General features: G+C 40.2%; 1 protein-coding gene across 3 annotated transcripts; it reads left to right on the plus strand.

Annotated features, from left to right (window-relative positions):
* Positions 1-1,547: 1,547 nt before the first annotated feature.
* aldh18a1 (aldehyde dehydrogenase 18 family, member A1) lies at positions 1,548-22,176 on the plus strand. Of its 3 annotated transcripts, none has more exons than XM_074663909.1 (18): positions 1,548-1,915; positions 2,116-2,221; positions 3,245-3,396; positions 5,735-5,884; positions 7,166-7,270; positions 7,383-7,541; positions 8,101-8,191; positions 8,551-8,675; positions 12,355-12,499; positions 12,650-12,723; positions 12,868-12,967; positions 13,158-13,378; positions 13,541-13,678; positions 15,380-15,575; positions 15,666-15,787; positions 15,911-16,097; positions 17,883-17,978; positions 18,104-22,176. In XM_074663909.1, the coding sequence occupies exons 2-18, from the start codon at positions 2,134-2,136 to the stop codon at positions 18,298-18,300; spliced, it is 2,346 nt and encodes a 781-aa protein (XP_074520010.1). In that variant the 5' UTR covers positions 1,548-1,915; positions 2,116-2,133; the 3' UTR covers positions 18,301-22,176. The 3 variants fall into 3 exon arrangements, with proteins under 3 accessions (XP_074520010.1, XP_074520012.1, XP_074520011.1); XM_074663911.1 differs by having other exon boundaries at positions 7,383-7,535; XM_074663910.1 differs by having other exon boundaries at positions 2,119-2,221.
* Positions 22,177-23,361: the final 1,185 nt, after the last annotated feature.

Consider the following 23,361-nt stretch of genomic DNA (forward strand, 5'->3'; position numbering starts at 1 on the left):
CCTATTGTTTTTAAAGAGACAGACATTTTCTGCAAAGCAATAAAGATTTAACATGTAAAAAAAAAAAGAAAAGAAAGAAAAACTCATCATTTCTCTTTGCATTTTTTTTTTGTTTGTTTTTTATCTATCCTTCTTAACCAAGTAAGATAAAGGTATTACATGTAGCAAACAAGTAAAGGAATCCAAACTAATCCTTTAAACCCTAAGTCCTCCCGTTTTGGTGGTCTTTGAGGTTTCTCTGCAACATAAAGCATAAAATGAAGCACTTATCAGCTATAAATAAGGTTAAAAATTGATTAAACAGGAGGAACTCTGCTACAAATGTCATCAAGTCAAAGTTTAACAAAAAATTCAGTTTCTTTTAAGTAATACTCGAGTTATTACTCTGAGCTAACGACATAAATACCAATAATGGCACCTCTCAACATATTTTAGAGGACAATGTATGTATGTTTTCACAAAAACTTTTGAGACTGTTAGACATGGCATAGATTTATCCTTTGATTGTATGCATGTCTGACTCCAAACTCAACTAATTTAATCTAATTTAAAAAATAAAGAAAAAAAAAACAACAAAAAAAGGGAAAAAGGTCAAAATGTCTTTTTTTTCCTTTTCTTCCTTCCTTTCTTTCTTTCTTTCTTTCTTTCTTTCTTTCTTTCTTTCTTTCTTTCTTTCTTTCTTTCTTTCTTTCTTTCTTTCTTTTTTTTAACTTCATAGACAGTAACCTGAACTGCAAAGTAGTCTAACTTGAGTAACTGTGTAAAAGCTGTCCTCAGGGCAGTTAGACAAACATTGCAACCTGACCTCTTGACACAAATTTTATACAAAATTTAGGCTAAAAGTAGATCTTTTAATCGCCACTTGTTAATACATGTTTACATGTTTCATGTTCAGTATTGTAACCAAAAGTTCATAAACGGCTAAAAATTATAAGGTGTTGGCTTGTTGTTGTAACAAAATGGTACAGGGTATGGTTAATACATTTGTGAAAACAGTGTGATTGGTAACTGGGTATGATTTTATTTTTCTGTATAAATGTTACATTGTATTTTCACTGAACAGGTTTCAAAGTTGTTGGTAAATCTAAGATAGTGTTTTAATTTAAGTGTAGCAAAATTTAAAGGGGTATGATTAGATAAGTAGAGTCCTACTCCTTTTTGCTCATCTATCCATTCATTGTACGTGGTCATTTTATGAATAAATGAATGAATGAATGAATGGATGAATGGATGGATGGATGGATGGATGCAACCAAGACCCGCTTACTGTATGTCACATAACTGAATGTTTTGCATCAAATGACAGGTATTAAATACATTCTACAAGGAAGTCGAATGGTACTGGTATTATAACTGGAAAAGGTGTCTCTTTTATTCATTTCTTTATCCATTATTCCTTCATTTTTATTCATTTATTTATTTTTAAAAAGAGCATAAATCTTTAATGTGATACTTCTTAGTGGGGGGAGAGAAGTTTTAGTTTGAAAAGTCTTAAATTAGGAGCCATTTCCGTTCTACTTCCGTACATTTTGCCGGTTGGACTTTCGTCATTTCCTGCCACTTCACCGCCAATTTGCACGCTTTTTTCCATCTAAAGGCACGGTATTATTTTACTCCAGCGCCAGTAAAAGTGAAAATTAATGTCCTCTAATATTTTTTATTACATTCTATACTTAAATAACAACGTATGGCGAGCCGTTAGTCCACTCTGCCTGCAAACTGCTCTGACAGTTTCATCAGCAGCTCGTACAACAAGGGGAGGAGTCGTGCACATGGAGAGCCCACCTCTGTGTAAGTGTATGTTTGATAAATGAAAGAAAAACAGGTCAAAGAAGATGTACAATACTCCATAAAAGACGTTTTACAAGGCTGTTACATCCACAGGACGAACTAAACCGGGATTTTACAAGGCTTCGTAAGTAACCTCTCAATACTGCAACGTTGGTACAGTAGAGTAAATGTATCTGACTGTACATTGTGATACATGGAGAAAAGTTTTTCTTCCCATTTGGATATCATTCCCATATTCTAATGTGAAAGTTTGAAAAGGTCTCAGTTTCTGTCTGTGAGGATAATTTGTGTTTTTTTCTCTCTTTTTGTGCATTTCTGTGAAAGTAGAGGCATTAACTGAACATGCTGCTGCTCAGGCTGGGAATCTGCCCCAGGACATCTCAGGATGTCCACAGACACGTATGCTGGTCACTGAGACCACTGACACAAGGTGAGCAATGCTTCAGAGGCTCATTGTGATGCTGTTTGTCCCATGTAAACAAACATGTCAACACTGTGTTGACTTAACATTTTGTAAAAAGAAGCCATCACAGTGATAAAGTAGCTTGAGTTCCAGCAAATCTCCAAGTTTATGACACATTAATAGACAATTAAAGCAATATTTTACAATGTTAGTATGAGGGAGTTTTACAGCTTTTTATTTAATGAACAAACTGCAGAAAGCCAATCTGTGATGGTAATGTGTCACCATTGAATGACCTTAGTTGTTGTAAAATTGTAGCCATTTGTATCTGGAATAAAACAATTGTTTCAAGTTGTAAATTTAGAAATATTTCATATAGATTTCAAAGAGTTGTTAACATGTTGTGATGTCTTATAGTTTGACATTTGAAACTTCAAAAAACAAAGAAAGGGTGCTCAGAACACCTGTTGGACTTATTTGGAAACACACTTTGTGATTCTTTGTGCCCATGGGCAGTTTTCTCACTTAACTCTATAAAGATTCCCTGGTCCCCCTCTTTCTCTCACTCTTCCTGTGTCTGTTCCTGCCTCTGTCTCTGTCTCTGTCTCTCGTGCGCCTCATTGCTTCAGAGAGATGTGTTAAGTCAGCACAGGCCTTTCTGCCTGCCCTGCTGATGTGGCAGTTTGAAGTCTATGATTATCTGTTTCCCAGGTTACAGATGGCTCAACTCTATTTGTGTCAGTCAGTGTAATCAATGAATTGAAAAACACAGCAAAGCATGCACGGGTTATTCAATGTTTGTATTGTTTAATGTGGAAATGTTTGTACCAATAAATCACACTATTTGGCAATTAAAAACTTAAACAGCTGGAGGTGCTGTGTTGAATCGTTTGTATACTTTTTATTTCAAGTTGACTCCTAACTTAATTATTGATGTGAAATGCTGCTCTCAGTAACTGTTTCTCAATGTGCTGTCCAAAGAGTTACGCATCAATAAGTGATGAAACCTTCCTCCTTTGTTTCCAAACCTTATCTTCTCCCTCCAATCAGTGACCCCAGGCAGAGCTCACGGTAGCTCCTTCGCACACCGGGGTGAGCTGCGTCAGGCCAAAAGGATTGTAGTGAAGCTGGGCAGTGCTGTGGTGACCCGTGGTGATGAGTGTGGCCTGGCTCTGGGGAGGCTGGCCTCCATTGTGGAGCAGGTGAGAGGCTAAGTGCAAGCACGAACGGTTCATTATTGAAGTGTAAATAACTCCAGGGTTATTGACAGAATTCTTGACGGGTAGAAAAGTCAACAGAGAATACAAGTCTAGATGCTGCCTCGTTAAGCTGTGTGATGTGTGAACTTACAAGTAGGTCAAGTGGAGTTAACATTGATCTGGAGGCCAGAGCATAAACTTGGACATCTATGTTCGTTATATAATCCACTTTTTAACCCGGTCCTTACTTATTCATAACAATACAGATACTGCTTTTGCTGTACTGACTGTGTACTTATGCTTTGGTAGTATAGCTATATTTGGGCTGGTTGTTTAGCTTTTAGCTTTATAGTCTTTGTTGTTTTCAAGACTCAGTGTTTCACTGCAGCATCAAGAAACAACATCCTGTTTCAACTGAAAAGTTTTGTTACTAAATGTTACCTTGAGGAAAACTAGCTCCAGGTACACCATGTGAACCCTGTGTCTATAACAGTGGTTCTCAAATAGGGGTAAACGTACCCTCGGGGGTACATGAGGGCACTCCAGGGGGTACACAAGATTTATAAATTATATTCAAGAAATAACAACTAAGCCAAATTCCTTCAACACCATTTATTCAATCAATGTTTAAATCAAATATCACTTTAAGTTCACAAACTGAATTTTATATCCTGTAGAAGTGTGAAAAAATATTAGTACGACAATTTATCGCAATACTCTGACCTGTGATATAATAACAATATTTCAGTTCTTTAATATCCATATTTTTACTGAAATAAAAATTCATATTTTAGGTAGTTGGAAGTACAACATGTCACCTCCACTGTGGTAGATTGCACCAAAGAGCTACTCCGCTGTATGTTGCCCATAAACTGTATAATAAATGTAATCTTGAAAAATATTCAAACATTTTTTTTCCTAAACTTGATTATTTAGATTTTGATGCCTTAAACATTAATGTTTTCTGTCTATTCTTGGGTCAGTTAGTGTAAATCATTTAAAGTTTAATTTTTAAAGTGAAGTAGACCAATAAAATAATAATCATAGTCATGTTTTGTGCAATATTAGATTTTTTATAAGTAACGTTGGTTACACCAAGTGACATTTCTCAGTTTCACCAACTGACCACGTCTTTCACCCAGTTATTTCTTTGCAACATTAGTTTAAAGTCACAGCAGTTTAAGTGACAAACGATGCACTTTATGTCATTAAGTTCAGTGTTTGAGGTTCTTGCCAATACTCAGCCCTAATATCCTCTGGGTTATTGAAGTCCATTACACCCCAAAAATATGAGTGTCCTTAAGACCAGGATAACAAACATGTTGTGAGGAATGCTGTTTTGTGAATGTAAGAAACTTTGTACATTGTGCTGCTGCCTATCTTGGCCAGGACACTCTTGTGAAAGAGATTTTTAATCTCAATGAGTTTCTCTTCCTGGTTAAATCAAGGTTAAATAAAATAAAATAAACAACACAAATAACAGGGTTGTGGTTGAATCGTGGCAGCGATGCTGCTGAAAAGACCGAGGGACATGCACTTAGGAAGTCAAAACCAGATCTAGCAAAATTCTGTCGGTACAAGAAAAATATGCTTCATTGGATAATGTCCCTAAGTTGCAACCCACCTAAGACTCTGTGGTTTTTCTGCATGGAAAAATCAGCCAACAGTAGCATGACGCCAGCACATCTTCTGCGGCATTTTAATTTAATTTAATTATTTAAGCAAATCTTTTACCGAAAAGGAAGTCTTTTCTGTAAAGAAATATTATTTAACCTATTGCTAAGTTGATAAATTCAGTTTGAGAACAGCTCTTTATTTTTATACCAAAGAGGGCACTTTCAGTTGATAATTATTTGTATGTGCTCATATCTTCCTTTTCATTTATTTTTATTTAATAGTTGATATAGTGATAATGTTTTGTGCCTTTCCGCCTTTCACCATTTTCAGGGTTAATAACAGTGTTATTGTTAAAAAAAGGATGCTTCATGAATCAGACTCAATTCCTTTTTTTTTCAACCACACTGTTTTGTGCTTGTTAGGAGGTACTTGGCAGAAAAAAATCATATCACAGAGGGAACTTCACTGAAAAACGTTTGTGAACCACTGCTCTATTACCTGTAGGAGAGGCTGGCTTCCATTGATGTAACTTAAGTTTTAAAATGAAAAAAGCAATTTGACTTTTTTTACGATGGAGGCAGGTATTTCAAATCCTTTTTTAATTTTACTGTTGGTGTCAGAGGGACTGATTTGTACAAGCTGAATCCTCAGGAAGCCCCATCAAACAGAACATTTTGAACCCAGCTGTGTGTGTGAGCCCCTAATTGGATGAACTGTTGTCCAGGTGGCCATGCTGCAGAACCAAGGCAGGGAGATGCTGATTGTCACCAGTGGAGCTGTGGCCTTTGGCAAACAAAGATTAAGACATGAGATCCTGCTGTCCCAGAGTGTCCGACAGGCGCTGCACACGGGACACAACCAGCTCAAAGACATGGTAAGAAAAGGTGGAGGTAAGGTATATCATGAGAAACAGAAACAGAAGTTGCTTCTGTAGCTGGAAACTTTTTGTCAAGTCTGCAACTTCAGGTTACAGAAACACTCATGGAAACCAACATCCTTTTTTTTCTCTGCTTCATCCATTAGGATTTTTTTCTGTACGGTATTTCCAGTTTGTTATGATCTTTTTTTACTGTAAGATGTGTTTGTGTACGCTAAAATTCACCAGATGTGTCTGCAGTCCGTCTCCGTTCTGTCATAGCAAACAGATCAGATAGGTTTCCATTCAAGTCAATGTATCAACTCATACTGGTTCTGTTCTGTTGCCGTTCGTCTGCGTGGCTGGTCCATCATGTTGCAGGTAATACTCAGCCATAGGGATGTCTCGATATTACATTTTCACTTCCGATACGATACCGATACTGCAGCATTGAGTATTGGCCGATACCAATATTAATCCGATACGATATCAGCATTGAACCTGCATACTTTATGACTTATTTTGTAGTATGTCTGTCATGTTAGAAAAGGCTTGATTAAGTGATATGATTCAAACAAAGAACAGTAGTCAGCAACAGTAGGTATGAGAAAAAACTGACCCATTTGTTATTAACCAATGGGTAACAGAAACTGCTTATATCGGAGTGCTTATATCAGACATTTTAGATACATTCTGATACGATACCGATACTTGTTTTTTTGCTGATATCGGTCCGATATCGATATCGGACTGGGACATCTCTACTCAGCCATCCTATTTTTGCCGGGCGCGGAGCTGTGACACATAAATTCAGTGTAGAGAAGATCGAGTGGAACAGGAAGTCATGACCAGAAAATAACTAAAAACACCCAGAGACTTTCAAAATTAAACAAACCATGACAAAATCAGTTTGTATTTATCTTGACTACGATGGCAAATGGACACAATGAGCAGAGATGGACCAGGAGTCAACAGGTTTGAGGTTTTCCAGCCCAACATGAATGAAGAGAGACTCATCAATGGAGTGGGTAGAGCAGGCATTCCTTGGTCTGTGACTCCAGCTGTCTGTCAGTCATACAGCTTGTTGGACTGAACATGCAGCCGGTGTGAGTTGACAAACACAGTCAAGACACAACAGAACAGAGTCAGACTGCAGACGTATGTGATGTGTTTGAGGCGTTGGAATATTCTGTTGGGCTCCTGTAATGGGTTGGATATTAAAATGACTCGGCAGTTGTAGTCATCCTGGTACCATGATGCTATGTTTTTTCGTTGACGTCTGTTTGATTTGCATTGCAGTCCTTGCCTGTGCTGGAGGCCCGGGCCTGTGCTGCAGCTGGACAGAGTGGCCTCATGGCTCTGTATGAGGCCATGTTCACCCAATACAGCACTTGCACAGCACAGGTAAGACAAACTTTGTGGAACACTAACTTTTTAGGAAGTTAAGTTCTCTAAGATCTATGTTTATTCTCTCTTTTTGTCACTCTCTGGGTCAACGTTCTTCCTGCCCCGTCAGGTTCTGGTGACAAATCTGGATTTCCACGATGACGAAAAGAGGCAGAACCTGAACAGCACACTGCAGGAACTGCTGCGCATGAACATCGTGCCTATCATCAACACCAACGACGCTGTGGTGCCCCCACCAGAGCCCAACAGCGACCTTCAGGGGGTAAATGTGGGTACAGACATCTAGGGAGGGGTGAGGCTTGTCGGGGTGAAGGTGGCAGTGGCAGCAGGGGGGTGGGAGAGACAGAGCTTATATATTCTATTATATTTGATTCATCCACACACATACTGGAACACCTCTGCCACCCTGCCTCACCTCATCAGCTCTGCCCTTAACAGTAAGGCATGTGCATGTCGTCACTGGAGAGGGGATGCAGTAACAACGTGCCTGGACTAACTGCTGTATGTAGACGCCTGCTTAACTTGATCATCTGATTCTCCGACATCATTCCAATTCACTTTCTCACCTTTTGATACACACTAACATGCTGGCTGTACAGCTGGCTCTCTAATCCTAATATTACTGTGAGTAAACTGTAATCAATCTGAAGTCAGAAATTACTCCCTGTGTCAAAATAATCCTGATTATCCAGCAAACTCATAGTGTGTTGAAGGAGCAGAAAAACAGCACAGCAGGCTGACAACCAGCCATCCACAGCTTACCTCCAGTCTTCAGATTTCTTCAGAATAAAAATGCAGCTAACATCAACAATTTGCTGCTGCTTTAGGTGATCAGCATTAAGGACAACGACAGCCTGGCAGCGCGGCTCGCCGTGGAGATGAAGGCCGACCTCCTCATCGCGCTGTCTGACGTGGAAGGTATGTGTGTTACCACAACAACAGTCTGGGTCAGCTGTTAGGTAACAACACCATCTGTCTGTGCTCCTCACTGGGAAATGAAAACACCTCTCTCGGGGTCAGTAGAGAGTCACATGAAGGAGACAAACACAGAGTTTCCGCCTTCAGGTTTGACGTTGATAAGGATGAGGGGTTTGCACAATGTGTGTGTTGGCGTAAAGTGTGTCAATATTAGTCAACGTTGGCCACCTGTAAGTAGATTATGAAGACAACCTGAGAGTCAGTGTCATATTACGGCTTGTATGACAAGTTTTTAAAGTGTGTGTCATGCTGAGTATTATAATTGTGAAGTGTTTCATAAAAGAACTCTCATTTCACAGGACTGTACAACAGCCCCCCTGGGACAGATGACGCAAAGCTCATTGACATCTTTTATCCTGGAGACCAGCAGTCGATCACTTACGGAACAAAGTCCAGAGTCGGGCTCGGTGGTATGGAAGCCAAGGTACGTTAAGACTCCTCAGACACTTATTTATTTATAAATTTATTTATTTATTTCTTATTCTTCATTATTATTTTTGTTGTCTTTGGTATTATTATTCATTTAATCCAATTTTTTTTTTGATGTACAAGGCATGTGACAACAAAAACAACAATGAAGCTCCTCCCTCGCTCAGAGGGGAAACAAAGTTTATCAATGCACATTCCATTTGCAAATCAACAAACATATAACCCATTTTTATTTTTATTTTTTTCCCCTTTTTAAATAAAAATAAAAATAATAATAATAAAAAGGACACAAGACAACGTCACAAACAAGACAAGACACATAACGCAAAACAAAACAAAACAAAACAAAACAAAACAAAACAAAATTAACATACTCACATTGAAACAACTAAAAATATAAAAAACTTAATCAATCATTCACACCCACATATTTAGGCAATTATATTTCTGGTGGTTCTTTTGTTCTTTTACTCGTACAACTGTTGGAAACAAAAGAAAGAGAAAAGAAAAAAATATTTATAAATATATATTGATACATATATAATATATATAGACAGCAGGTGGTGTTGGGCTAAATTTTTAGCTAATACAGCTAAATTGTTTACAAAGCTTCAAAAATATGTCTCCACACGGCGTCAAACTGCATTTGTTAATTTTTGTCTTCTGACAAAGTTTTCTCAATACTCAAGTAGTACTTCATTATGATTTTCCATTTGTCTTCATTTAATCCAAAATCATTGTAAGTGTGCAGACTTCTTGTTTAAAGCAGTGTTGTTTCCATTGATGAGCGAAAACGTTGGTGGGTGGTCTGTCAGATGTTCAAACTGCACAACATTTCTGCCTGTTGTCTGTGTAATCCTCCTGTCAAAGGCTGAAAAGTAACAGCGTTGTTGCTGCATCCTATCCTTGTTTGGTCACACCCACCACCTGCAACACAGCGCACACACAACACACCTACGGTCAAGCCACACACACAGACTTGTCTTCAACCTACTCTGCATTTGGGCAATGGATGAGAGGTTTAGCTCCATTCATTCAGACGAGTTATTGTTCTTAAAACATTAAATTCAAACTGTCAGCAGAGTAAAAATGTCTGGTTGTTCAGTGGTCAGCTGTCAGAAACGATACAACATCATTGAGTCAACTTCCATCCAGCTCTGACGTTACATAGAGATAGGTGTTTTGGAGCAAAGAGTGACCGTATTAACTGGAGACTCTCAGCCAAGCAAGTGTAACTGACCAATAACGTAATCAAAATCCTGAACCTATAATGTAATAACTTTTGACCAATAATGCAATAACTTATTACGTTATTGGTCGGTTATTGTTATGGGCCTGATGCAAAATAAACCCTTTAATGTAATAACTGAGCCGATAACATAATAACCAGCCAAGAGTGTAATACGTTTGCCCTTTTTGACAATGTTATAGGTGAATAACATAGTAACTGACCGTAACAGTGTTTAGCATATCAGTTAGTGCCTCAAAAAAGTACTCATTTTTGTCGTGTAAAATCCAATCTTTATTAAAACTCTGTAACAGTTGTTCCTTAAATCTATTTTATTTGTTGTGGCTTGTGTTCTTCAAAATAAAATTAAACAATAAATAACAAAATTGAGTTCTGGGCTGTTTCTCAAAGCCCAGGTGCCTTGCCTTGCCTTGCCTTTGAAGGCAGTGCCTTCGAAGCCACTTCCTTCCAATCCAAGGCAAGTGTCCTGCCTCTGCTCAAAAGGAGAAGCTAATGGAACAGCCTACAAAGGCATATTTTACCATCAGATTCCTGTCACAAATGTATATGTAATTGGAGTTACATTGTCTCACATAACGTGTTGCACTGTGGACAGTGCTTGGAAAGTGTATACAAACGTGGGAGGAGGTTTATACAAACGTGATGTCACATCATTGACACTCTGCAGGTGCGACTTCTCAGAACTTAAAGTTACGTGAGTGACACACAAAAGAGTTAAGTGGTGGACATGGTATAAGTTGTTATTTTCAGAGGTGTATTTTGTTGCTTACATTTAAATTGGAATTTACCGAGCGCCTCTGCTGGAGCGTCTCTCTCTGGAGCGTCTCTCTCTGGAGCGTCTCTCTCTGGAGCGTCTCTCTCTGGAGCGCCTCTGCTGGTGCGTCTTTTCTTTCCATTTTTTTCCTTTTATGTAGATTCACGCGTTGCATGTTGGGTATTTATAGCCGTGGCAAGGCAGCGAAGGATACACCTGTGTATCCTTGGTCAATTAGCCACATGCTAACCAAACGGAGGACATATGCCTCCAGAGGACATGAACATTGGAACGGCACTTAGGCAGCATCTGATGATGTGGCTGCCTGCCCACCCCACGCCCACATCAGACCAAGGCAAGGCAAGGTACCTGGGCTTTGGGAAACAGCTCTGGTCTCAACAACTTAAGATCCTGAACTGAACAATAGAACAATGAAATTGAACATATTTAACCAGAGCACAAAAAAAACAGGATTACTGTTCCCTTTTCTTACATTTAAACATAAAAAAAAAAAATGGATACAAGTTGCTTTCTACATTGAAAAATACATCAACTTGTCTTTGGCAAACAGCTCTTATAGACCACTGCTGCATCCAGCAGCTCTTCACAGTAAAAAGAGAGAGAGCTATAACTACATATTTTTTGATAATTATGAATCTAATTATTGATAAAATCCAGTGAAAGTTATTACGTTAAAGGTTCGGGATTTTGATTACGTTATGGGTCAGTTATTACGTTATGGGCCTATTACATTTTAAAAAGGCCAAATTTATTACATTATGGGTCATTATTACGTTATGGGCTTCTACAGACCTAAATTAAGTTATTAAAAGACTTACACTTTCTTTTTTACTAAAACTAGACTAAAACCTTTTTGAGTTTTTGTCAACTAAAACTGGATCCAAAACTTAAAAACATGGAAATGACTAAAATGTGACTAAAACAGGGCTGCACTGTGTTAGCGCTGCAGCCTCACAGCATGAAGGCCGGTGGGCCTTTCTGTGTGGAGTTCACATGTTCTTCCTGTGCATGCGTGGGTTCTCTCTGGGTCCTCCCACAGTCCAAAAACATGCTCATCAGGTTAATTAGTCACTCGAAATTGTCTGTTGTCTGTCTCTATATGTCAGCCCTGCGAGTGACTGGAGACCAGTCCAGGGTGTACCCCGCCTCTCGCCCAATGACAGCTGGGATAGGCTCCAGCCACCCGTAACCCTGAACAGGATAAGCAGTATAGAAAATGAATGGATGGTGACTAAAACATTTTCATCAAAAATACTAAGACTAGAACTCAGGCGACCAAATACAACACTGTTCTGGAGTCACTGAAGGTAGCAGCCCATCAAACAGCATCTACTGAAGAATGCTACACATACACTGATGCATCCCCTGTGGACAAATCAGACATATTTCCTTAGAAGTCTTTCAGTTTTACAAACTTTTTGCACATTAAAATGACAAAAGGATGTGTATGTCACTAAAAAGATGGTTTTGAGCACCTCTGGTATGTATATGCTCTTAACACCCATGACTTTGCTCAGATTTTAGCTGTTTTAGCCAGTCTTGATGCTTGGGCGAAGGTATTCTGATTGTTTTTAAAGAGGAGAGACTCATAATACGTGATTTAAGGACTTCTAAAGTAAAATGTGAGAGCCTTTCTTTGTTCTCCTGCAGGTCAAGGCTGCTCTCTGGGCTCTGCAAGGTGGCACCTCAGTGGTCATCGCCAACGGCACCAACCCCAAAGTGACAGGTCACGTCATCACTGACATCGTGGAGGGCAAGAAGGTCGGGACTTTCTTTTCTGAGATCAAACCTGCTGGTGAGTTCACCTGTCCCTTTTCACCTGCCTCACTTATGTGTTATTAAAATCTTACTGCTTCAGCCCCTGTTGTTTGGTACTCGTACCTTGTAAATGAAGAGCATAAGAAACAGAAAAGTAAGGTGTGTTCTGTCACTGACCCTCCTCCAGGACCAACTGTGGAGCAGCAGACAGAAATGGCACGAAACTCTGGAAGAACCCTGGCTTCCCTGCACCCAGAGCAGGTGACAAACAACAGAAATGTGTCTTTTAATGTATTCACAGTTAAGATGACCAAAAAGATCATTGCAGAGCCTGGAAACAGAGAAACACTGACCCCCTGTGGATCATTTGGCTATGTGCTCATCCTACTTGTTGTCTGTTTGCAGAGAAGTGAGGTCATCTGCCATCTAGCAGAGCTGTTGACTGAAAGGAAGGAAGAGATCATGGCTGCCAATAAGCTGGACATGGACCTGGCTGTAAATGCAGGTAAAAGACATCCAGTTAATTTCTTAAAATATCAATATAAACTTTGATTTGATTAACTATAATCCATACTGCTCTAAATTCATATTCCACCACCAGGGGGCGTCTCTTTCACTGCCCCGTCAGTTACTGAGTCCTCACTATCAGAACCCACAGTAACAAAGTGTGACCTTCCCTCCCCTTCTTGCCAAAGGCCATATGCCACAAGCCATGCAGAAGCGTCTGAGCTTGTCACCATCCAAACTGAACAGCTTGGCCATCGGTCTGCGTCAGATCGCCGTGGCTGCTCAGGACAGTGTGGGCCGTGTTCTCCGCAGGACCAGGGTGGCTCACAACCTGGAGCTGGAACAGATCACTGTGCCGATCGGAGTTCTTCTGGTCATCTTTGAGGCCCGGCCCGACTGTCTGCCCCAGGTATCCAAACGCAAAGCCAGCAGTTCATTTTTAGTTTCTCCTGACTCGTTCTTGTCTTGTGATGTAGAAAAACAAGCTTCTTTTTCTTCATTTCTTCTTTGCCTTTATCAGACTTGTTCACATGACTGCAGTAATGTCTGTTGCCTGTGTGTTTTCCTCCAGGTGTCAGCGTTAGCCATCGCCAGTGGTAACGCCCTCCTGCTGAAGGGAGGCAAAGAGGCAGCCAACACCAACCGTGTCCTCCACCAGCTCACCCAGGAGGCTCTCTCTTTGCATGGAGTTACAGACGCTGTGCAGCTGGTAAAAAAACAGTCAACGCAAACTTTCTGGAAAGCTAATTTTATTTATGAGGCTAGGCAAAGGATGAGAACTTACAGTAACTCCTGTTTGTGAATATTTTAAATATCTAACAAACCAAAACTCACAGATTATTATTTGTTTATAGCCTGTAAACAAAAACAGGGTCAGTTGGACACAGACCTTCTGGACAGTTTTTAAAGTCTGCACATCCACCTTTACACTCTCGTAGATGTTGTTCTCTGTGGCGGTGGCTTGTACTCCGGCTTGACAAACGCCATCAGTCTCTGAAGCCTTCTCCTTCTATTAAACCTAATGTTAGCATCTCTCCAGTTAGCATTTTGGTTTTTAGCAGGCTAATCTTCTCTGCTCTGATTTCATCACAAACACATGTGCTAACTGAGCTAGCAACTGATGTGATGTGATAACTGCCTGTTTTCGGTCTCTGCTGTTTTCTCTTTGTGCTTTAAGAGCATATGGTAAAGCATGGAGCTAGCCATTCTATGACATGAAAGTTTAACACACATATCTGTGACTGCACATTAACTTCATCATTTTCACTGAAGTACTTCCAGATGTCACTTTTCTTGACTGACGTCACAGGTGTAGCAGACGGTTCTGTGATTGTTGTGCTTTTGCTTTGGGTGTAATAACATGTTCCTAGAGTGTTGCAGTAGCTAATGTGAAACATTGGTTTTTGCTGAAATCTGGCTTGGTGCTGAAGCCGGAAAACTTATACATTTGTGTCCATTAATTATTTGACTATCTAGTATCTTCAGTTATGTAAAGACAAAAAGCTGGATCACACATGTGACACTGTGTGTGTTCAAGTTATGTTGCCAAAGGCAGCACTGACACCATAGTCTGTATAAAACACAGACATAGCCTCTGCAATGTCGACCGTCTGTTACTGAAACAGTGAAATGAAGCCCAATCACAGATGCAGCCACATTGTTCATGACGCTGGCTTTGAGCTTCCTTTTGAACAGCTACAGGGCGCCGTCAGTCACGTGAGCTGAGCTGTGTCTCTGATTGGACAATCAAACGATCCTAATAACTTCCAAACCGCAGAGTTGAAAAAAATTCACTCACCGATATAGTGTGTGCCAACAAAGAAATCAGCGTTTTAGACCCTAGCTGTTTTTGAACCAGGCTGTAAATATGTTTTTAATGCTGTAAAAGTCTGTTTTTTTATGGCTAGGTGATTACATGTCTTCCAGTCTTTCTACAGCAACTTTTACACCCCCAGATAGGCTTCATATTTCTAAACCAGATGTTGTCCCTTGGCTTGCACAGGCGCGCAAATAACAAAATGCTTTTGAAATGAGGTCAATGGTGATTACTCGTACCCATCCCTAGTTTAAACCTTGTACACATGTAGCCGGGTATTTAAAAAAACGAATATCCCTCCTCATTTGTTGTTAAAATACTTTTGTTTCTTAAGAAACTTTGCTGACTATACGTACCTTTGAGGACCAAAAACTGTGTTTCCTGTGTCTACACAAACCATGAAAACAGAGTTTTCTTAAATCGTCAATTTGGCCAAAGTTTTAGTGACATAAAAATGCTGTTTGGTGTGAGTGACGGGCCTAAACGTAGAAAATACATGCTGTTTCACAGATACCCAGCTATATGTAGACATGGTCTCAGAAATCTGGATGTGAAAGGAGCTTCTGTGGTTGACAGACCTGTCTCTCTGTAAAGGTGAGCACTCGAGAAGAGGTGGAGGATCTGTGCCGGCTGGATAAGATGATTGACTTGATTATCCCTCGAGGTTCATCCCAGCTGGTTCGAGACATCCAGCGCGCAGCAAAGGGCATCCCTGTGTTGGGTCACAGCGAGGGAATCTGCCACGTCTACATCGATGCAGAAGCAAGCATGGACAAAGTCTTAAAAATTGGTCAGCATATTTAAACCTATATGAAGTCGTGTGTAAGTGTAAAGTTGTAGCTCATGGTTTTTGTAACTAACTGTTATTTTCCTGTTTCAGTCAGAGACTCCAAGTGTGACTACCCAGCTGCATGTAATGCCATGGAAACCCTGCTCATCCACAGGGACGTCCTCAGAACTCCTCTGTTTGACCAAATCATCGACATGCTGCGCGCTGAGCGGGTAGAGCACCAAAAGCACACACACATTCAAATTAAAAATCATTGAGAAAGATAAAGAACAGACTTTGAATCACAAGATAAACTTGTTTTTTTCACTCGTCTTTTGAAATGCTTCTGTCACTAGGTGAAGATCCACGCAGGCCCTCGTTTCGCCTCCTACCTGACATTCAGCCCATCTGAGGCTAAGTCCCTGCGGACAGAATATGGCGACCTGGAGTGCTGCATGGAGGTGGTGGACAGCATGCAGGAGGCTGTAGATCACATTCACAAGTATGGAAGCTCCCACACAGACGTTATCATCACAGAAAATGGTAGGTGGCCAAAGATTTCACTGCTTATTGGACACATTCACATTTTAAAGGACAAAGATGCATGATAAAATCTCTTATTACCACATTCCAATAAAATCCGACCACAGATCACAAATCAAATCCTGACACAACTGCTCTGTTCAGCATTGTCCTGCTTTATGCTCCAACATGTGTGTATCTGGTCTTCATCAAGCCCTGCCCCCCCCCCTCTCCTTTCATTCCTTTTCCACGTCCATCCAACTTTCTGCCATGGTGACTAATGAGCAGTGACACTTTGTTGTCAGGATGAGTGCACAGCCTCCCTGTGTGACTCCGATGCAGGGGACAGAGCCTGTTTTCAAATGGAGAGCATATGCTAAAGTTAAAAAGAGTGCCCGCATCAAAACTTTGGGGCACGCTTAAACACATATTTGTCTATTAAATGAGCCAACATGCTGTACCTCACCAGCTCATTTCTATGTGGTCTCAACAGGAAGAACATGATCTTATTTATAACATGTTCATTCATCAGTGGACAGGACAGAAACAGAAAAGTAACATCCTGTGAAATCCTTAGAATAACACTGAAAAAACAGATAAAACTCGTGTTTGTTTTCATTAGCTTGAAAAAAGAAAGAGCAGTGATCAAAAATGAGAAAAGAAAGCGCTCTGTTCACTTTCCTACATGAGGATTATTCTCACCTGCAGTAGAGGATGTGATGTCGCCATCTAGTGACTACAGACGGTACTACATTAGGTTCAGTTTGACGTGAAGGTTAAAATCCAGACTGATGTAAGAACCAGATGGATGGATGGATAGATGGATGGATGGATGGATAGATAGATAGATAGATAGATAGATAGATAGATAGATAGATAGATAGATAGATAGATAGATAGATAGATAGATAGATAGATGTAGGTATAGAAATAAAGACATTAATTTCAAAGAGAGATAAAGTGAATTATATGTCTTTCCTTAAGTTGTCAAGAGAAAATTCTTCATTGGCTACTTGTGGAAAATTATCAGGCTGTAAAAAAATATCAGTTGTATGTTTTGTCAAGTACAATGGTAACGTTTTTTCAACTCCGGTTATAAACAAAGACTAAAATGAAGGATTTGATTTTAAAAAGTCATGATTAAATTTATTTAACAAAATATCCAGATACTTTAATACGATTCTTTTCTCACGCCTACTACACAATGTATCGTTTTAGGGGCTGTTTAGAAAACAGCAGTTTTCAGGATGAAACACTGAAGTACTGTTGCTTTTCAGCCTCTTGTTTAACGAAAACTGCGTTTTAGCCAAAACCGGCGTTTTAGCCGACCTAAAACGCAGGTTTTGAAAACGGCCTCCGGAGTGCAGAGTTAGAGCTCCTTCTCAGCCTGAATGCGCGCGCCCCTGCTGTCTCTCTCTGACTCGTGCGTGCAGGCTGAAGGGCACAGCGTGTTAACATATCTAATAAATATCCATCCATAGTCTATATGCATGGTCTGACCTGATGTGAGAAGAATCACCTGCAGAAAATACTATAGATCAAAATCAATAACTAACAGATATCAACATGATTTAAACTCTTTGCTAATGTAAAAAAACATTCACTGAGGCAGAGAGAGACAGAGACACTTAGACGAGAGTCTGTTTTCATCTTTTCAGGGAGAACTCTGGTGTACAGAGTGAAGCAGTAAACTTAAAAAAAATATCACATCATTTTCCCAATATCATGCAGCCCTAATCTTAATAACTTTGCAGCAGTTCAGCAAATGTCTGATCACAGCACCCATCAGCCATGTTTCTCTTCCAGAGGACACAGCAGAGAACTTTCTGCAGCAGCTGGACAGCGCCTGTGTTTTCTGGAACGCCAGCTCCCGTTTTGCTGATGGCTATCGCTTTGGACTGGGTATGCCATGGCTTTATTTTTACGAGTGCTCATGTTCTTAACCGATGTTTTATTTATCCTGTCGGTCTTTCAACATGTTTGATAGCTCACAGTCTTTCCTCTCATGTCTTGGGCTTTGTCTCCAGGAGCAGAAGTAGGAATTAGCACGGCTCGTATCCACGCCCGGGGCCCTGTCGGCCTGGAGGGGCTGCTAACTACAAAGTGGGTTCTGAGAGGTGATGGGCACGCAGCAGCTGACTTCTCTGAGCATGGCACGATGAAGTTCCTTCATGAAAACCTGCCTGTGGGGCAGCCTCTTGCTGGGCAAAGGGACAGCAACTAGACCACAGGAAGAACTCACAGGACTCACATGGTCTCAACGACGGTCACATGGTTCACATTACCCACTCTACGCTCCAAAGGGGCTGGTCAGTGGGATGCTACTCATGTCAGTGTTTAAACTTTGTGAAGCACAGAGTGTGGAGTGAGACGCTCGACACGTGGATGGTCTGATTTATTATCTCAACCAGAAAGATCGCCTGATTCAAACCCATATGTCATTCATGCATTAAGAGTTTACACTTTTAAATTCTACCTCAGCTTACGATACTTAAATATCAGGAAGGTAGGTCACCCTCGTTACCTCCTGCAACTTAAAATACCTCCAAGGTTATTCAATAAACCAGACTGATGGTCTTTTCTTTGAGACAAAGACAATGCAAAGAAATGCTGAAGTTCTTCTTTTCAAGATGCAAGCTCAGGACAGTAATGCACAAAAATGTTACTGGATCTCAGCAATAAGTGAAACAAAGGAAGGAAGACACATTCCTCTGGTACACTGATATAAAATGTACTTAGGTAAAAATTTCTGCACAAAGCTCTTCAAAATGTATCTTGAAGGTAAATACAAAGTATTAAAGTTAGTTTATCAAAAACCTCAGCATTATACTCTAGTGCAGTGGTTCTCAGCCTTTTCCTGTCACAACTCCAAATTCAACACATACTGGTGTCTGCGACCCCTCTCCAAATCACACACTCATTGTACCGTGTAAATGGACAATGAGCACTGTCCCAAGGAGATTTACTGAAAAACCAAGAAAAAGATATTTTCAAGGTTTTTGGGGGGGGTCTTTGTAGATCTTATACTGTCGGTCCACTCAGTCTGCCCCTGCTTAGATGTTAACACTTTTCAAAAAGGAAACTAAAAACTATATTTCATGTTTTTTTTTCTTTATTTTTTGCGGACAGCCAAATAACTTTATCTATGTTTGTACAAAGCAGTTTCATCCTTGGCTCTATATTAGACACGGCCACACAAAGATCGCCCAACTGTGAGGAATCGTGACACACAGCAGTGCGACTCCGTGGTGGCTGGTGTTGCCAGATTGGGTGTTTTTCCCCCTAAATATGACATTGCACATATTTAAGACCTGAGTGTGGTGTGTTTTAGTCAGCTTTTCGCCTAAGCCTCTTGGGAAATCTGGCCCTCTCTTGAGTAAAGCTTAACTGTGAGCAGGCGCCGTCACATAACCTGAATGAGCATACTCACGATAACGTTCATCACACAGTAATACACAACGTTCAGGTCACATTCGCCCAAAATATGACAACACCACAGCTCAGATCATACAAACTTAGTTGATGAATTTTGGAAAAATAATGGACTAGAAAACAACTTAAAAGACTCCTTGTCTGATATTCTGTAAATTCATGATTTGGCGACCTCCAAAAATCATCACACAATCTCCATTGGGGTCTGGACTCCAAGACTGAGAGCGGCTGCCCTTGTATGGATTGAAACCTGAAGGCCTAGACTGCTTTCACCAGCTTCAATGTCGTCCATCCTCAAATGGTGCTTTTTTAATGTAGGTATCATCTGCTTTTTCCTCACTGTCAGGTTTTTGTGAATGTGCAGCAGCTTTAAAAGACTGGGTTCTGTTTGAGATCATTTCAGTCATGGACAAATCATCAGAATTTGGCTTTTTGTTTTAGAAATCTGAACAAAATCTGGAATTGTCATAGATTTTCAGGTTTCCTAACACTCATAGTTTCATTGTGTGATCGCATTCTGTCACAAACATGCCACATTTATCTTATAGAAGAAGAAGAAACCCACTCCTCTGATGAGCATCCATTTTATTTACCATCTTCTGTTTATTTGATCATTCTTACATGTTGTTCTCATTCCTCCATGCTTTGCTGCTTTGCTGCTTTCCTGCGTGCTCCTCGTGGCGCCCAAAGCCTCTGTCAGAGCAGGAACAGTAATTGACAAGCTGCCTCCTTCGAGCTGGAGGGGAGAGCGCGACTGTTTTTAAATGAAGCTTTGTAACATTCCAGCCTCTGAGCTCTTATCTGATGTCTTGCAATGCAACACTTAAGGTTTGCTATGAGTTGTTTAATAGCACTACTGTAGAATAAAAATACGTTGAAAAGCTTTTTTTGGGGGTGGGGGGATATTTTTCTTACCTTCTTTGATTTTTACAGTTGAAATGTTGAGGATTTTTACACATATACTCATCTCTGTCCTGGCACTAGTGTTTCTACTTCCACAAAGAGCACAAATTAATGGGAAGAAAGTCGCACTGATCTGAAAAACAGATGTCTAAAAAGGGCCTTTTTAAAGTTGCCCATAGGGGAATTCGCATTGCTGGAAGTGGGGCAAGGAAGATGGAAGACAATACTATAGAGGTTTAATTATCCAGCCATCAGAAATGAAAAGAGGGAGAAGGAGAACTGAGACTAATAATGGAATCACAGACTCTCAGTTTCTCTTTCTTTCGTTTTCGCTCTTTTTTTGTCTCGCATCTAAAGATTTCATTCTCCAAAACGCACTACTTACCCTTCAATCAGCCTCCCATCACCAAGTCCAAAGGGTTCAGAGATGAAGGGGGAGACAAAACTCGGATCTCACTCTTCTGTCCTTTTTATGTGCGCAGCGATTGAACATATATAAACGACTTGAGGTAGAGAAGGAACAGTCCAGGGACTTTGAGTATCGTCTGTTTGATGCAGTGTTTTATAGCATTGTATTTCTCAGCGTTATGAGCATCACATGTGTTTGCTACTCTATTTAAAGGTAAGGTTTCTTTCAAGCAGCATCTCTCTGCTTTCTGGAACAATAACAGGACACTGAGGAGTGCTTCATGATGAAACGCTTTGGTGCAAATAAACATTTCTGTCATTTTAAAGCTGAGATCATTGAATTGATATTAATTTAGCAAGAAATGACAATCCTAACTGTCAAATTCTTAAGCCAAAGTAGCCCTGCAGTGTTTTTGATTGGTCAGACACCTTTTGATAACTGTTAGTAATTCTGCATAGCAAGAGAAACCCTGGGACAACCAAATCATACATTTCAGATCTGTTTTTGAATTTATCACGTTCATCATTTCAACTCCTGTCAAAGTGTTAAGTAAACAACAAGACGGATGTTTTTAATATGACTCTAAATCTATTAATAAAGCACAAAACTTTAGATTCCTGGTTAGTACGTGATAACCAGTTTAAATACAAGTAATAACGTAAGCTAACGAGAGAAAGAGCTGCACAAAGTAAAGCCACAAACTGCAAAATGGTCACACGCTCTGGCAGCACAAGAGGAACAGCTGAATGAAAGACAAATAAAGAGGACTTTATACAGGCTAGTACTGTATGGCGTTCCTGTCTGTTAAAATGCTAATTATTCATCCTAACTGTGAGGTTTAGTGTGATTTGTTGCAGGGCTTCTCAACATTCTTAGATCACAGACCTCTTTTCAGGATCAACATTTTTCCAAGGACCCTCTGGTTATCATGACATTGATTTTGTGCTGTTTTTTTTTTCCATCATTGCGCACTATGAAGTGATACACATGTCAAATTAATATCAGAATTAATTAATTTCATGGCACAAAACTAAATATATGTTGAAAAATTAGCTGATTTTTTGGTGCAAGAGATCCCAGTTTGATGCTTGTCCAGTGATACAGGAAACTTGAATTATGGTAAATGGTAAATGGACCAGTACTTATATAGCACTTTTCTACTCTCTCAGACCACTTTACACTGCTTGTCTTCATTCACCTATAGCTACACACCACATTCACACACTGATGTGTGGATTTCCTATTGGAATTTCCTATCAGTTTATCTAATGCATTCACTCCCAGCCACACACCACTGACCAACAGTGGGAGCAATTCAGGGTTCGGTGTCTTGCTCAAGGACACTTTGGCATGTGACTGCAGAATTGAACCCCCGATCTTCCGATTGAGAGGCGACTACTCTACCACAGCCTACCACAGCCGCCCCATTTATTCCACAGACCCCCAAGCTCTGGTTCACAGACCCCACTTTGAGAGTCACTGGCTTCTGGCACTGAAGTGGGCTACTTTAAAGACTTTAACATGGGTGACAACTTTTGATCAAATTTATCGATGAAGAATAACTCAGCTATGGAAGGATCACCAACTGCTGAGTTTGCCTTTTTTTTAAAAATTGTATTAAATATTTCAATGATCAATAAATCAACCTTAAATCAAAATGTAGTGTCAGCTTGTTTGTATATTCAGTGGTCTTTTTGCAAAACAGAATCTCTAGTTGCCTCACCTTCTTTAGACTCTATTTACATAAGCAGCCTTGATAGGGTACTAAATGGTATTCATTCATTTTACGAACAGCTTGTCCTGTTCAGGGTCGCGGGTGGCTGGAGCCTATCCCAGCTGCCATTGGGCGAGAGGTGGGGTACACCCTGGACTGGTCACAAGTCAATCACAGGGCTGACACAGAGACAGACAATAATTTACACACAAACTCACACCTAGGATCAATTAACCTGATGAGCATGTTTTTGGACTGTGGGAGGAAGCCGGAGGAATCAGAGAGAACCCACGTATGCACGGGGAGAACATGCAAACTCCACACAGAAAGGCCCACTGGCCAAGCTGGGAATCGAACCACTGACCTTGCTGTGAGGCTGCAGCGCTACCCGTCCACCGCCCCTTAAATGGTATAACAACCTAAAAAGTAATACTGTACAAATGCTTAAAAAAAACAGTATACCCCTTGGAGAGGAGACAATTACACACTGTTCAATTTGAGATACTAAAAGAAACATCAGCAGCTGCTCGCATCCAGGCTGCCACAACAAGAGTTGAAGAAACTGTGCCTGGACAGAGGTACAGACAGTACACAGAAATTTGCAATAAACCAAGCACAAGTATATCTTGACTTGGGGAGAAAGATAAAAGGGAAGGTGGTGGGGGCATGAGAGGAGAACACTGGTATCAGGAAATGATGATGTACTGCTATATCTCATGAGGAGAAAGTTTCTCAAAATATTGAATGAGTGAAAAAACGATTAGAGCACCCTCTCATAGTGAATTCAATTTTCTCTAACTTGACATTTTAGGCTTTATTACATTTTT

Source organism: Halichoeres trimaculatus, unplaced genomic scaffold, assembly GCF_033239565.1.
Source record: "Halichoeres trimaculatus isolate MK-OKI-2021-1 unplaced genomic scaffold, fHalTri1.1 fHalTri1_scaffold_23, whole genome shotgun sequence".
Taxonomy (NCBI): domain Eukaryota; kingdom Metazoa; phylum Chordata; class Actinopteri; order Labriformes; family Labridae; genus Halichoeres; species Halichoeres trimaculatus.

Bases quoted from the DNA above. Each gene is read 5' to 3' on its own strand.
- aldh18a1 (XM_074663909.1), top strand. From the start codon at position 2,134: ATGCTGCTGCTCAGGCTGGGAATCTGCCCCAGGACATCTCAGGATGTC. The intron at 8,676-12,354 runs GTACGTTAAGAC...GTTCTCCTGCAG, and splicing joins TCGGTGGTATGGAAGCCAAG to GTCAAGGCTGCTCTCTGGGC. The intron at 15,576-15,665 runs GTCAGCATATTT...TTCCTGTTTCAG, and splicing joins GGACAAAGTCTTAAAAATTG to TCAGAGACTCCAAGTGTGAC.